Raw genomic sequence first — 12021 nt, forward strand, 5'->3', positions numbered from 1 at the left:
ATCAACGGTTCACGCACATAGCAAGACATTATAAGTACTTGTGCGCACATGCGCACTAACAGCAGTCTGCTTATCAGGCGCGCTATCGCCGACACAACAGTTCCCGTGCGTCGCTTCCAGCAGCCTGTACACCGCCCTCCCCCTCCCGTCCCCTGGACCACCATTGTCGTCGCTAACCCGTGGCGTACGCCGGACAATCGCCCGATATGCTTCGCCTGCAGGAATCCCGCTCATGTCGCAAGGTTCTGCCGCGCCGATCGCAGGCGTTCGATGGCGATCACCGCGCGTCCTATTTGCCGCCTGATCCAACTGCGCCTTATGGATCCTTCGACCCATCACCAGCTCGCTCCCAGACTGATCGCCGTCCTCGCTTCGAACGCCTCCGGTCCCCCTCCCCACGACGCCGATCGCTTTCCCCCATGCGTCGACGGCCCGTCTCTAACGAAGAGGGAAACTAGACGACGCAGTTCCTGAGGCAAGAACTGCGCAAGTGTCGACATGCCGAAGTCCTCCTCCTTTACCTGCCAATGTCATTGACATGTTTATCGAACATGTCGCTACAGTCGCCCTCGTCGATACCGGTGCCGCTATTTCAGTTATGGATGCAAGATTTTGCCTTTCGCTTCATAAAGTGACGACGTCTCTGTCTGGATTGTCGCTCCGAACGGCATGTGCTCAACCCATTCGCCCTACTGCTGCTTGTACTGCCCTTGCGACCACACAGGACGTTTTGTACATGATTGAATTCATAATTCTTTCATCGTGCCCCCACGCCGTTATTCTAGGATGGGATTTTCACTCACGCCACAATGCCATCATCAATTGCGCTCAGGCTGAGATTGAACTTTCCCACCTTGGTGACCTGGCCTCCGTCGATGCTCATCCTGCCGCTAAAATTGCCGTGAAAGAAGAAACCTGTATTCCTCCGCGCACTTCAGCATTCGTACCAGTCTTCTGCAGTACCATATAGACCAGAACACGACAGCCTCGCACCCAGACTAACGGAACGCATACTCTCGCACACGGGTTGCCCGATCGACCGGCGCCATCTTGTACTGGGCTGCCAAAGTGTGTTCGCCGGCGACCGGCACACATGGCGAGCGTCAGCTCTAGGACTCCAAAGTGCGGAAATGTGCCCGTTCACGCGGATCCAAAGTACAAGAAGTCATCTGGGCATCATTGCGTCGTGTTTGGATGCCAAAACAACCAGCGCAAAAGGAGCAGGTTGCTTAGCGCTGTTTGCGAAGAGCACAACACACGTAGGGAATCGTGCCGGTGCGGTGTTTTCAGCCTGCACCGATTTCCATCCGCAACGAAGAATGCCATGCTGCGCCACCGGTGGATAGCTGCAGTGAATAGGAAGAACTACCAACCCAGTGAAAATGCACGAGTATTCGATCTCTGTATATTTTGGTGCCACGTTCAACTTTGCGCCCTACGAACGTAATATGTGTAACACGCAGGTTTGCTCCGAGCACTTTCTGGGCAACAAGCCTACAGAGCAGAATCGCGTGCCGGTGCTTCGCCTTGGCTATAACAAAAAGACAAGCCTTTTCGTGTTTTTAGTCATGCAGAGCTCCCGACGGTTAAGCGGAACAGTTGAGTTTGCGGTTAGCGATACTTGCAGCTGGTGCACGGCATGACCATTAAGCGTGAACGACAAGTTGTAGGCAATAGAATGTTGCCCTGCTGGTGAGCGTTATTGCTATGAAAGTAAACCGAAGTCTGCTCGTCACGTAGCATGCGTCCACAAAAACGTAAACCACGACTGCTCGTCGCCGAAGGTGCTCGTGCAGCGCGCCTGTCTTTACGAGCTGGTGTTGCAGGTGCCATTCGTGACGAATTCATTTGAGCTTCCTGAGCTCTAAACTGCGCGCGGGCTTTTATGCGGGGTAAAGCGCAAGATTTTTCCGTTCATATAGCGAGGAAAATAAGGTGGTTAGTTATTGTTGTATTTTGTAACAAAATTTTGCTCGTTCTCGCCAGGTTTTTTTTATTTTACTGTTTTCTTTTCTAAGGGAGCGCCAACAATCCGATATGGCCTCGCACAGGCGAAACAGGTCTGATACCAGGTAGCTGCAGTTGGTGGGGCTAATTTAATGCAGGTGCGGTTGTTGTATTGTACGAAGGGGTCCCTGATGATGCAGCTTAAAGTAGGGATGGTAATCTAATGTGCCCTGTCATGGTTTTTGCAGCAGCTGTACAACACCTGCATCTGTCATGCTCACCCTGTTATACGGGCTTTGACTGCACATGCAGTTGAGCATTATAACTACTGTAGTTCCTCATTTTCCATTGAGTGCAGGTTTAGCTTCGTATGCTGCTTGTTCGAGTGCTGTAGGCTTGTGTTCTGAATGTTGTACTCTTAAGTGGTTGCACGATACAATTGGCCTGGTGTATTTTTCATATTGAGAGGACTTTATATCTTCGCAATAGTGATGGCATGGGAAAGAACTACAGCCGTTCTTACTATAACATATATTTTGTTTTCAATGTGCAGGTGGTGAAGGGCAGGCGTCTGCTAATCAGGCAGTCTATAAGCCCAGTCATACGACCTCGCCAGTTGGTTGCCAAACGCGGCCAACCCTGTAGTGACCATGACAAACAAGACCAAACTGAAAGTGCAGAGGGCAATGTTCTGCGTGCTTTATTAATATATGGCACCAACACAGTGCTGTATATTTCTTCACAGGTTACGTGCTAAAATGCGGAGATATTACAGCTCACGTGTTCTAGCATATAGCGCGCGGTTTGCACAAACGTAATAGCGTACTTGCCTGATGTATTCGCTTCTGCAGCCTGCACAGCACTCAGTGTGGCCATTGCGGACTTGCATGATGCCTTGAAGTTTGATTGGATCGAGACAGCGAAAATTACAGGTTAGAAAAAACGCGACACACGCCTTCCGCCCAGCTGAAAAGCCCAAGTTTATCTTATGCGCCGGGTCGCATCTCCCGGCGTGGCAGCCCAGACCTGCCACTTCGCGACGCTTGGGATAGATGGCGCGACGAGCGCTCATCAATATGGCGGCGCGCTTTGAATTCACGGTGTTCTGGTGTATACGATGGGATGGTCTTCTTCATGCCCTCTCATCACTTTGTTACCCGAAAAGCGATTCCTTCGCCCTTTGCAGCTCTTCACCTTGCCGCCAGTGTCAGCACGATGCCCATTTACAATCATCTTTCATAGCCGCTATCACTGCTCCGACGCGAATGCCTTGGTTACGTCGAGTCGGTCGATTTAACACGAATTGTTTCCGTCCTCGTCGAAGTGCCTTTTACTGCCGTCCATGAACTGAGTGCCCTCTCCGTACCCGACTCAACATGGACTGGTGTGTTCAGCCCATTCATCTCCGAAGATCTGACGCATTCGCAGCGATCTCAACTTCTCGTAGTGCTTCAGCACTTCCACCGTTCTTTCGACGTTGCGCAACCATCTCTTGGCCGTGCGTTGACAGTCGAGCATTACATCGACACTGGCTCTCACTCACCGCTGCGACAAAGACCGTATCGCGTGTCCGCTACGGAACGTCGCGTCATTGCAGACCAGGTCGATGACATGCTCCGTCGAGGCGTCATTCAACCTTCCCAAAGCCCATGGGCCTCTCCCGTGGTCCTCGTCACAAAAAAAGGTGGTTCCATCCGCTTCTGTGTTTTCGACGATTGAACAGGATCAAGCTGAAGGACGTCTACCCATTACCGCGCATCGATGATGCTCTGGACTGTTTGCTGGGAGCCGAGTTCTTTTCTTCGCTGGATTTGCGGTAAGACTACTGGCAGGTTCCGATGGCAGAGGCCGATCGCCCGAAAACGGCCTTTGTTACACCAGACGGCTTGTGTGAATTCACCGTCATGCCTTTCGCACTTTGCAACGCTCCTGCTACGTTCGAAAGAATGATGGATAATATTCTACGTGACCTCAAATGGAAAATCTGTCTTTGCTATCTTGACGACATTGTGGTGTTCGCCCCTGATTTCGCAACGCACGTGCTCCGCCTCTAGCACGTACTCACTTGCTTGACCAACGCCGGGGGGACACTTAACCTGAAGAAGTGTAGACTTGTTGTTCGTCAGCTCACAATTTTAGGCCATGTCGTGTCAAAGGAGGGCATTCGCCCAGATCCCGAGAAGCTACGTGCTGTTACTACGTTCTGAAAACCTACCACTATGAAAGAGCTACGCAGTTTTATCGGCCTCTGCTCTTACTTCCGACGATTCGTTCGAAACTTTGCGTCACTGATATCGCCTCTCACACAGATTCTTGGTGGGGCTAGAGATCTCTCATCATGGTCTCCAGAGTGCGACGACGCCTTCACAACCTTGCGCAGTCTTCTCACGACACCACCCATTCTTCGCCATTTTGACCCTCAAGCGCCAACCGAAATCCATACCGATGCAAGCGGTGTAGGCCTTGGCGCTGTGTTGGCACAGCGTCAACCTGGCCACACAAAATACGTCGTGGCATACGCGAGTCGCACGTTAACCAAGGCGGAAACCAATTACAGCGTTACAGAAAAGCTGTGTTTGGCCATTGTGTGGGCGCTTGGCAAGTTTTGCCCATATTTCTACGGTCGATCGTTTGACGTAGTGACCGACCACCATGCACTATGTTGGCTGTCGACGCTCGAAGATCCATCCGGCCGCCTTGCCCGCTGGGCATTGCGAATCCAAGAATATGACATTCGCGTGGTTTACCGTTCCGGGCGAAAGCACGCCGACGCTGACGCGCTATCCCGATCACCGCTTCCCCCGAAGGCCAGTCACGACTCTTCCTGCGAGAGCACATTATCCTCTCTGGACGTTGACGCTATCGCTGCTGCACAGCGTAATGATCGCTGGACTGCATCTCCGCTCGACCTTCTCTCGAATACGTGGAAATTTCCAGCGTCACGTACGCTTCGGCGCCAAGTTCCTCATTTTGCGATTCGAGACCAGCTACTATATCGACGCAACTATGCCCCAGAGGGACGCACCTGGTTACTCGTCATTCCGAGAATCTTGCGATCAAAGCTCCGCTCCTCGTTCCACGTCGACCCTCAGTGTGGCCACGCGGGAGTCTTCAAAACATGCGAAAGACTTCGACACCGCTATTACTGGCGGGGAATGTACAATTTCGTTCGAACGTTCATCCGCTCTTGTCGTGAGTGCCAACGCCGTAAAGCGCCACCACACAACTACGCCGGTGAACTCCAGCCTTTGCAATGCCCATCCCGACCCTTTGATAGAGTGGGCATAGATCTCTACGGGCCACTTCCGTTGACTACTATCGGCAACAGGTGGATAATCGTTGCGGTAGACCACTTAACCCGTTATGCCGAGACCGCTGCTCTACCAAATGCTACAGAGCAGGAGGTCGCCAATTTCATACTTCACCGTTTTATCCTTCGTCATGGAGGTCCACGCGAACTTTTAAGCGACAGAGGCCGCGCCTTTTTATCTTAAATCATCGAACAACTGTTTGATGAATGCGCTATTGTTCATCGTAAATGCTCTGCTTATCACCCACAGACTAACGGTACCACGAAACTCAGGCAACTACCGGATTCTCACCCTTTTAACTTCTTTATGGCCGTCATCCTTCGCACACAATCGACACCATTCTGTCCTGCCGGCCAGACCCATCCGAATGCCTGCCGATCTCGGAAGCCACCAGACACGCCGAGGAATGTCGCCAGCTGGCCCGCCGATTCACCTCGGAAGACCAGAACCGTCAAAAAGCCGTTCACCATGCCCAGAACTCGACTCCCACTTTTCTCCCGGGCGCTCTCGTCTGGTTGTTAGTGCCACACCGCACGCCTGGGCTCGCTTCAAAACTCCTTCGGAAGTACGACGGGCCATTCCGCGTTCTCGAGAGAATATCACCCGTGAATTACCTGATTGAGCCGCTAACGCCGCCGTCCGACATGCGACGTCGTAACCGCGAAGTCGTTCATGTTCAGCGTCTCTAGCCGTATCACCCTTCTACCGCCTTTCCAGAAAACGAAGTCACCAGGATGGCTCCTTTATTTCCGCGGGGACATTGTAAGGAAGATAACGAACGTGCGCACAGAGTCAGCGGCATCGGCAGCACCAAGCGCGCAGCAGAAGCTCGAGCTTGGGAACTGCTCGGTGCATCGTAGAACCGGCGGTCACTACGAACCCCAATAAATCTCCTTTGGAATATATATATATATATATATATATATATATATATATATATATATATATATATATATATATATATATATATAGAGAGAGAGAGAGAGAGAGAGAGAGAGAGAGAGAGAGAGGTATTTACAATGTTTCATTAAGGCTCGTGGCCCACAAGAACATCTGCAGCGCTTTCGTTGCCCGTAAAGCACAGGTTTTTCCATGCCAAGTAAGCTTTTCCATGGGCGAAGAATGTGCCGTAGTGCCAAGCTCGACTACAGCTGAAGCGGCAGTGCCACCTTCAAAGCCTCTTTATCTGACACGCAGCGGTAGCAGTCGCACGGAACATGCTGTAGGTACTCAGGGACGTTACATCAGCGCGCCTTGACGAGTTCGTGAGTTGAATATTACACCTAAAGGAGATTCTGTAGGCCTCAGTGAGTTTTATGAGGTGAAGCGTGCTTGGTGATTTCCGTTCAAGTCTCGCGCCATATGAAATTCACACGATTGATCTGTTTTGTATAGGAGTTCATACTGGTAGCTTGCACCTGTCCAGAGGGATTGCTTAAGATGCCAAGCTTGTGCAAATACCAGCGTCGCTGCGTCTTTGCTCGAGAAAGGCACCTGGACCATTTCTCTCGAAGTGTCGTGCCAAGCTTTGACACCATAGTGAGCCTGGACGGTGCTCCTCCCCTTGTATTCGCCGAAGAAATTTTCCACAGTGGTTCCGTCGGCATTGAACGGCTTTCATAATTCAGCGGGAGGAAGGTCGCACCAACAGGACCGCTGTCTGAAGCAAGCGGATATCCTGGCACTCTACCGGCAAAGCGCATGTGTACTCCAAGAAACTCTTGCTGCACTGAAACCGATAGGCGTCTACTTTCAGCAGGGGTTCCTACTCTTGATGTGATTTTCGGTAGGCCGACGCACAGCCTCAAGACGTTTGCTTGCGCACCAGCGAGTGCTTTTATGTTGGTTTGTGAAATGACCCTAGCACAGGAAGGTTGTGTCGTAGGACGCGTTCACAGAGAAGCGCATACATGCGTAGCAGAGAATCCATGGAGAAACCCCCAGTGTTGCTTGATAGCATACGGAAGATGCTCAGGCAGCATCTATATTTTTCTTCGAGTATTGCAATATGCGGTCCCCGCGTCATTAGTCTGTCGATTGTCACTCCCAGTAACTTGTGACTTGATCCGTACCGAATGGGAGAGTGCACAGTTCGAGTCTTCACGCCTAGTAAAAGCAATGGCGGCGCACTTTTCTGCGGAAATTGTTAGACGTCGTGCGAATCGAAATTTGTCAATAGAATTGATATTTTTCTGAGTTCTTGCTCGTAGGACGCGTCTGTTGCGACTACAGCTGCATATACCTATGTCATCTACGTATAAAGGGATTTCAACCGACACGGAATGCACTTTTCCGGTCGAATAAGAGAGATGTCAAATATGGTCGGATTTAAAACACCACCTTGTGGAACTCTTTGATGCACTTTATGGATATGTAGACTGACCGATCAGTGAGGTAGTCTGAAGTCCGGTGGTACATACGACCACAAATCCCAACGGACTTCAGAGCGTATAAAATAGCATCGGGAGCAAAGTTATCGAACGCTCCCCTTGTTGTAGAGGAATATGCCAATAGTAATGTTGGCTGTACCTTTTCTGAGTATTCAGCAGTTGCTCTGGCCGATCACGTTGTATTTGCTGCTGTGGCTCTTTCTGATCCCTGGCATTAGCGAAGGGTCGACATTCACGTTCGTCAGAAACCATTCCAACACATTAATACCATCTTCTCCATAAGTTTTACAACGCAACTAAGAAGAGCAATCGGATGATAGGTGTTTAAGTCTGTCGGAGACTTGCCGGGCTTGAGGACAGGGATAAAATGAGATTGCTTCCAGCAAGGTTCAAGACAGCCATTCTCCTGTCCCAGGTGGCATTGAACATGGCAAGTAGGCACATCTTTGCTTTGTCACGTAAATGCGTCAACTCGGCGCAGCTGACGCGGCCAGGACAAAGAGATCACGCCTTGTTCACCAAGGCCAACGCTCGAAGTAGCTCCATGACTGAAAATGGTTTGTATACTTCAACAGTAGTTCTATATTAACGAGCAAAAATATCTGGGTGTTTATGAAACCTTGGAACGCGCATATTATACACAATCATAAACAAACACAGACACACACTTGATAAACAAAACACATTTTCGCTGTTCGATTTGAAACCCGGTTGTTCGCCACGTCCACTTCGTTGCTGTTACGGGATAGTGCAATTGAACAGGAAAGCTGCAGATTGGACGGCAGATATTTCAAGCCACGCACAATGCTACATATTCTTGACAGTCGTTTTATGGGGCCCACTTTGGAATAAACTGTCCGCCATCGCCTCCTGCCTAGCTTGTCCAGGTGATGTTGTATATGTATTTGCATTGTCTTAGCGCTACGAATGTCGTCTACAGACATCATCATTTACAGAATGTCATCCTACAAGAACGTCTCCCAGATCTGCGCCGAGTCGCGTGCAACCTCTCATACTCAACCTCGCCTGTTAGGTGAGCTCGACGTAGTTTGCTTCTTTGTTTTGCTTGACTTAGCGGACTAACAAACTCCTCTTACGTAAACCCAGATGGGTCTTAATCCGCCATTGTAGCGCTGTATACATTCAAGTTAATGAGACTAACCGCCCTTCGTTGCGTGTGCCATGTAGGACAGCCCAAGAGATGGAGGTTGGTACGGGGTCACTGCTATCCCTTTCGACGTCTGCAAACCAGGTCGCCGCAAACACGAGGTGCATGGTGATCATCGTGCCACCCAGTGCACTGGATCGACCATTCTTCGAGAAGGTTAGCTGCCCATCGTTTAGAATTGGCAGGTTATTTTCATGTGCTATGTCAAAGAGGCGCCCACCGCGGACTCAAGACTTCCTACCGCCCCAGGCTGGGTGATGCGCGTAGAAGTCCGCAACTAGTATGTGCGATCGAACTGTTCCATCTAATATATCCTGCAGCCTACCGGTATCAAAGTATAGCCCGAGGAGGTGCGTACGCGGCAATCACCGTAATGTCAAAGTGTCGCATTTTGCTGTCACTGCAGCACATTTACTGGATACATCGGCTGGTATGGCATGAGAAAGGAATGTTAAATCATTGTGAAGAGCCAATGGAACCCTGCTAGTATCCATTCTGTGAGTAGAAGTGTGATCGTATGTCCGGAAAGGCGAATGTTGGTGAACACACGGGACTCTCAGGGAGCCATCACGGAAAACCGGTGCTTGCGTACAAATTGTCTGAAATCAGAGAGATGACAGCCGAGGCTCCAGGTGTTTCAATGAAATGTGATAGCCTTGTTTCGAATATTTTTCAGGCTCGATGTTTGGGCCGACAGTGCCATTTTGTCAGAACAGGAGCAAGAAAATCAAGCATCATCAGTATGGCCTTTCCCACTACAGAAGATATTGGGGCTAGGAAGATGCGAGCAATATGCAAGTTGATCTGACAAGCGCAAATAGCAATAAGTATGTGTTTTCGTTGTTTTCAGGAGCACCGCACTCATACCGTCCACCCAAGGAGGTTGATACGCATGTCTTTTCCGACGTGCCAGCTGTGCTCTTCTGAGCCGCTCGCATAGGAGGAGTTAGCGCTAGTAGGCGAGTTGGTATAGACGGGAAGTTACTTGTCCCAGATTGGCAATTTTAACTACTGCCTTTCTAGGTGAACCTTTGCTGCCTCCAGGCGTTTTTGCTTGGCCACTGCCTCTAGTTTCTTTTTACTGGCGTACCGCAGCCTGCGGCAATTAGTACCCAACGTTGCTTTTCATTTTGTACTTCCGTATCTGTTTCTCTGCGCGAAATGGCCGGGCGAGCAAACGTCGATCAATGTTTTTCCCCGTAGTTTGGGCACGGCTGCTTTTCATTTCGACAGGCAAATCGGTCATGATTGTCCCTGAAGCGTGAGCATCGTGCTGGTAACATACAGGCACCAGCAACGTGTAACCTAGAGGCACGAGATCAAAACGCTGGAACTTGGTATACACCAGGTAATCGATGCTCGGTCCAAGATGACGTACTTAGGAGCACTTTCTGTAGCAAACACAATACAGACTTTGATGGCTCTCCCAGTCGACACAAAGACTTGACAGGACCTCTTTGAAGAAGAGCCGCAAATGTCTACAGGAACTCTCCTATGACTCCTACTGCGCAATTTCTCGGCCGTGGCTCGTAGGCTTGAATAGGTATTTCAGCAATACTTGAGATTTTCGGAGGCTATTCAGAAGCCTGTGCATTGCGTTTATCGACAGCCGGGAGGCTCATACACTTATTTGGTGATACTTATAGTACTCCATCTTAAGCTACCGCTTCAAAAGCTGTCTTCAATTGGATTAGGTTGCAGCGGGTGATAACTTGCTCAGGATTTTCCTGCTTATATATGATGGTCAAGTTTGGCTCCGTTGTGATTTTCACTGGAAGGGAGTTCACTCCCATTATCGACCTTATCGATTCGCGATAGCTTCTGGGGGCGATATTTCGGTGTGTTTTTCGGAGCCATCGGAAGAATTCGCTGTACATTCCCTGTAGGTAACAGTAGCAGATGTTTCCTACACAGCAGAAAAATCATCGTGGCCTTCCGGCAGACTGACGTCGAACGAGGAGATGGTCTCAGTGGGAGGACCTTGGCCAGGCGGAAGCTAGACATTCACAGAGCGCAGAGTACATTGGTATCCTCTGACTTTTCCCGGCTATAATCTAGCGCCAGCGAGTATCCCGAGGCTGGATACCGCCACTTGTAGATATTCCGAAAGCTTTTTAGTAAACTAAACTAAAGAACTTACCTTCTTTAATTGTACTTAGAAAAGCCTGGAAAACAAACAAAATGTTCATTAACGGTCAGTAACAACGTTGTTTGCGTAGCCTACGTCTTGTAGCTGAGAAAATCAAAATATATACATTGGCTACACTCTTCAATATACTTGGTGTCAAGAATAAATTACTGCCGACATTTTTTCTAAAATGTAAATTGACTAGTTTATCTGTAAGGGAGACTGCTTGGGACTAAAATGGATCTTATAGGTGAATTCCCTAGCTGACTGTAACTCTTATCTTTCAAAGTGATTAAGATTCTTTGCCTACTTCAGGCGTTTTCAGTTCGTCTATCTACCTAGCCGACCACACACACACACACACACACACACACACACACACACACACACACACATATATATATATATATATATATATATATATATATATATATATATATATATATATATATATATATATATATATATTGGATAGATTGCATAGACAGGCCGGTATCTCCGGCCCAAACGTCAATAAATCGCTTCATACAAGCGTCAACATCATAGTGTATATATATATATATATATATATATATATATATATATATATATATATATATATATATATATCCTTCTATGCCGACGTGGTGGTTACCCGTGGTTTCTACTAGCTCGAGCCAATAGCTATTTATATTATCATGGTCTTCATTCTGCCTTTGATCATAGTCATTCCGGCTTCGTCATTTCCCTTTATGTGTACTGTCGTTGTCACGCCTTCTATACCTGTCCAGTTGCAGAGTAGCATAGGTTGTCTGAAATCGTGCGCCACTAGGTATCTGCTTGTGGTTGCGTTGTCCTTGCGGTCATTTCATCACCGTCATTTCAGCTTTTTCATCCTGCTCTTGTTATGGTGACGTCGTCACCATATTTCCGTTATTCACTCATTAGACGTTTATTGTCATGCCGTCGTCGTGATGGCGACGCGATAGTTCAGTCGCTGTCACTCGAGCTTCCTCATCCAAGTCTCTTCATGTTGTAGTCGTCACGCCACCGTCGTGTTACACTCGTTATCGAGCCATTGTGCTTTACCCTTGTCAC

The 12021-nt window shown here is 49.0% G+C and overlaps 1 protein-coding gene and 1 long non-coding RNA gene across 3 annotated transcripts in view; one reads left to right on the forward strand and one right to left on the reverse strand.

Annotated features, from left to right (window-relative positions):
* The window catches only part of LOC142579795 (uncharacterized), a 152022-nt gene that overhangs the window by 98608 nt on the left and 41393 nt on the right, over positions 1-12021 (forward strand). The gene's annotated exons all lie outside the window — the stretch shown is intronic.
* The window catches only part of LOC142579793 (uncharacterized), a 54700-nt gene that overhangs the window by 28696 nt on the left and 13983 nt on the right, over positions 1-12021 (reverse strand). For both annotated transcript variants that reach the window (XM_075690366.1, XM_075690365.1), the window contains exon 4: positions 10957-10981. In XM_075690366.1, the coding sequence (XP_075546481.1) occupies positions 10957-10981 (25 nt within the window). The remainder of the gene's footprint in view (positions 1-10956; positions 10982-12021) is intronic.

This window comes from Dermacentor variabilis, chromosome 4, assembly GCF_050947875.1.
Source record: "Dermacentor variabilis isolate Ectoservices chromosome 4, ASM5094787v1, whole genome shotgun sequence".
NCBI lineage: Eukaryota > Metazoa > Arthropoda > Arachnida > Ixodida > Ixodidae > Dermacentor > Dermacentor variabilis.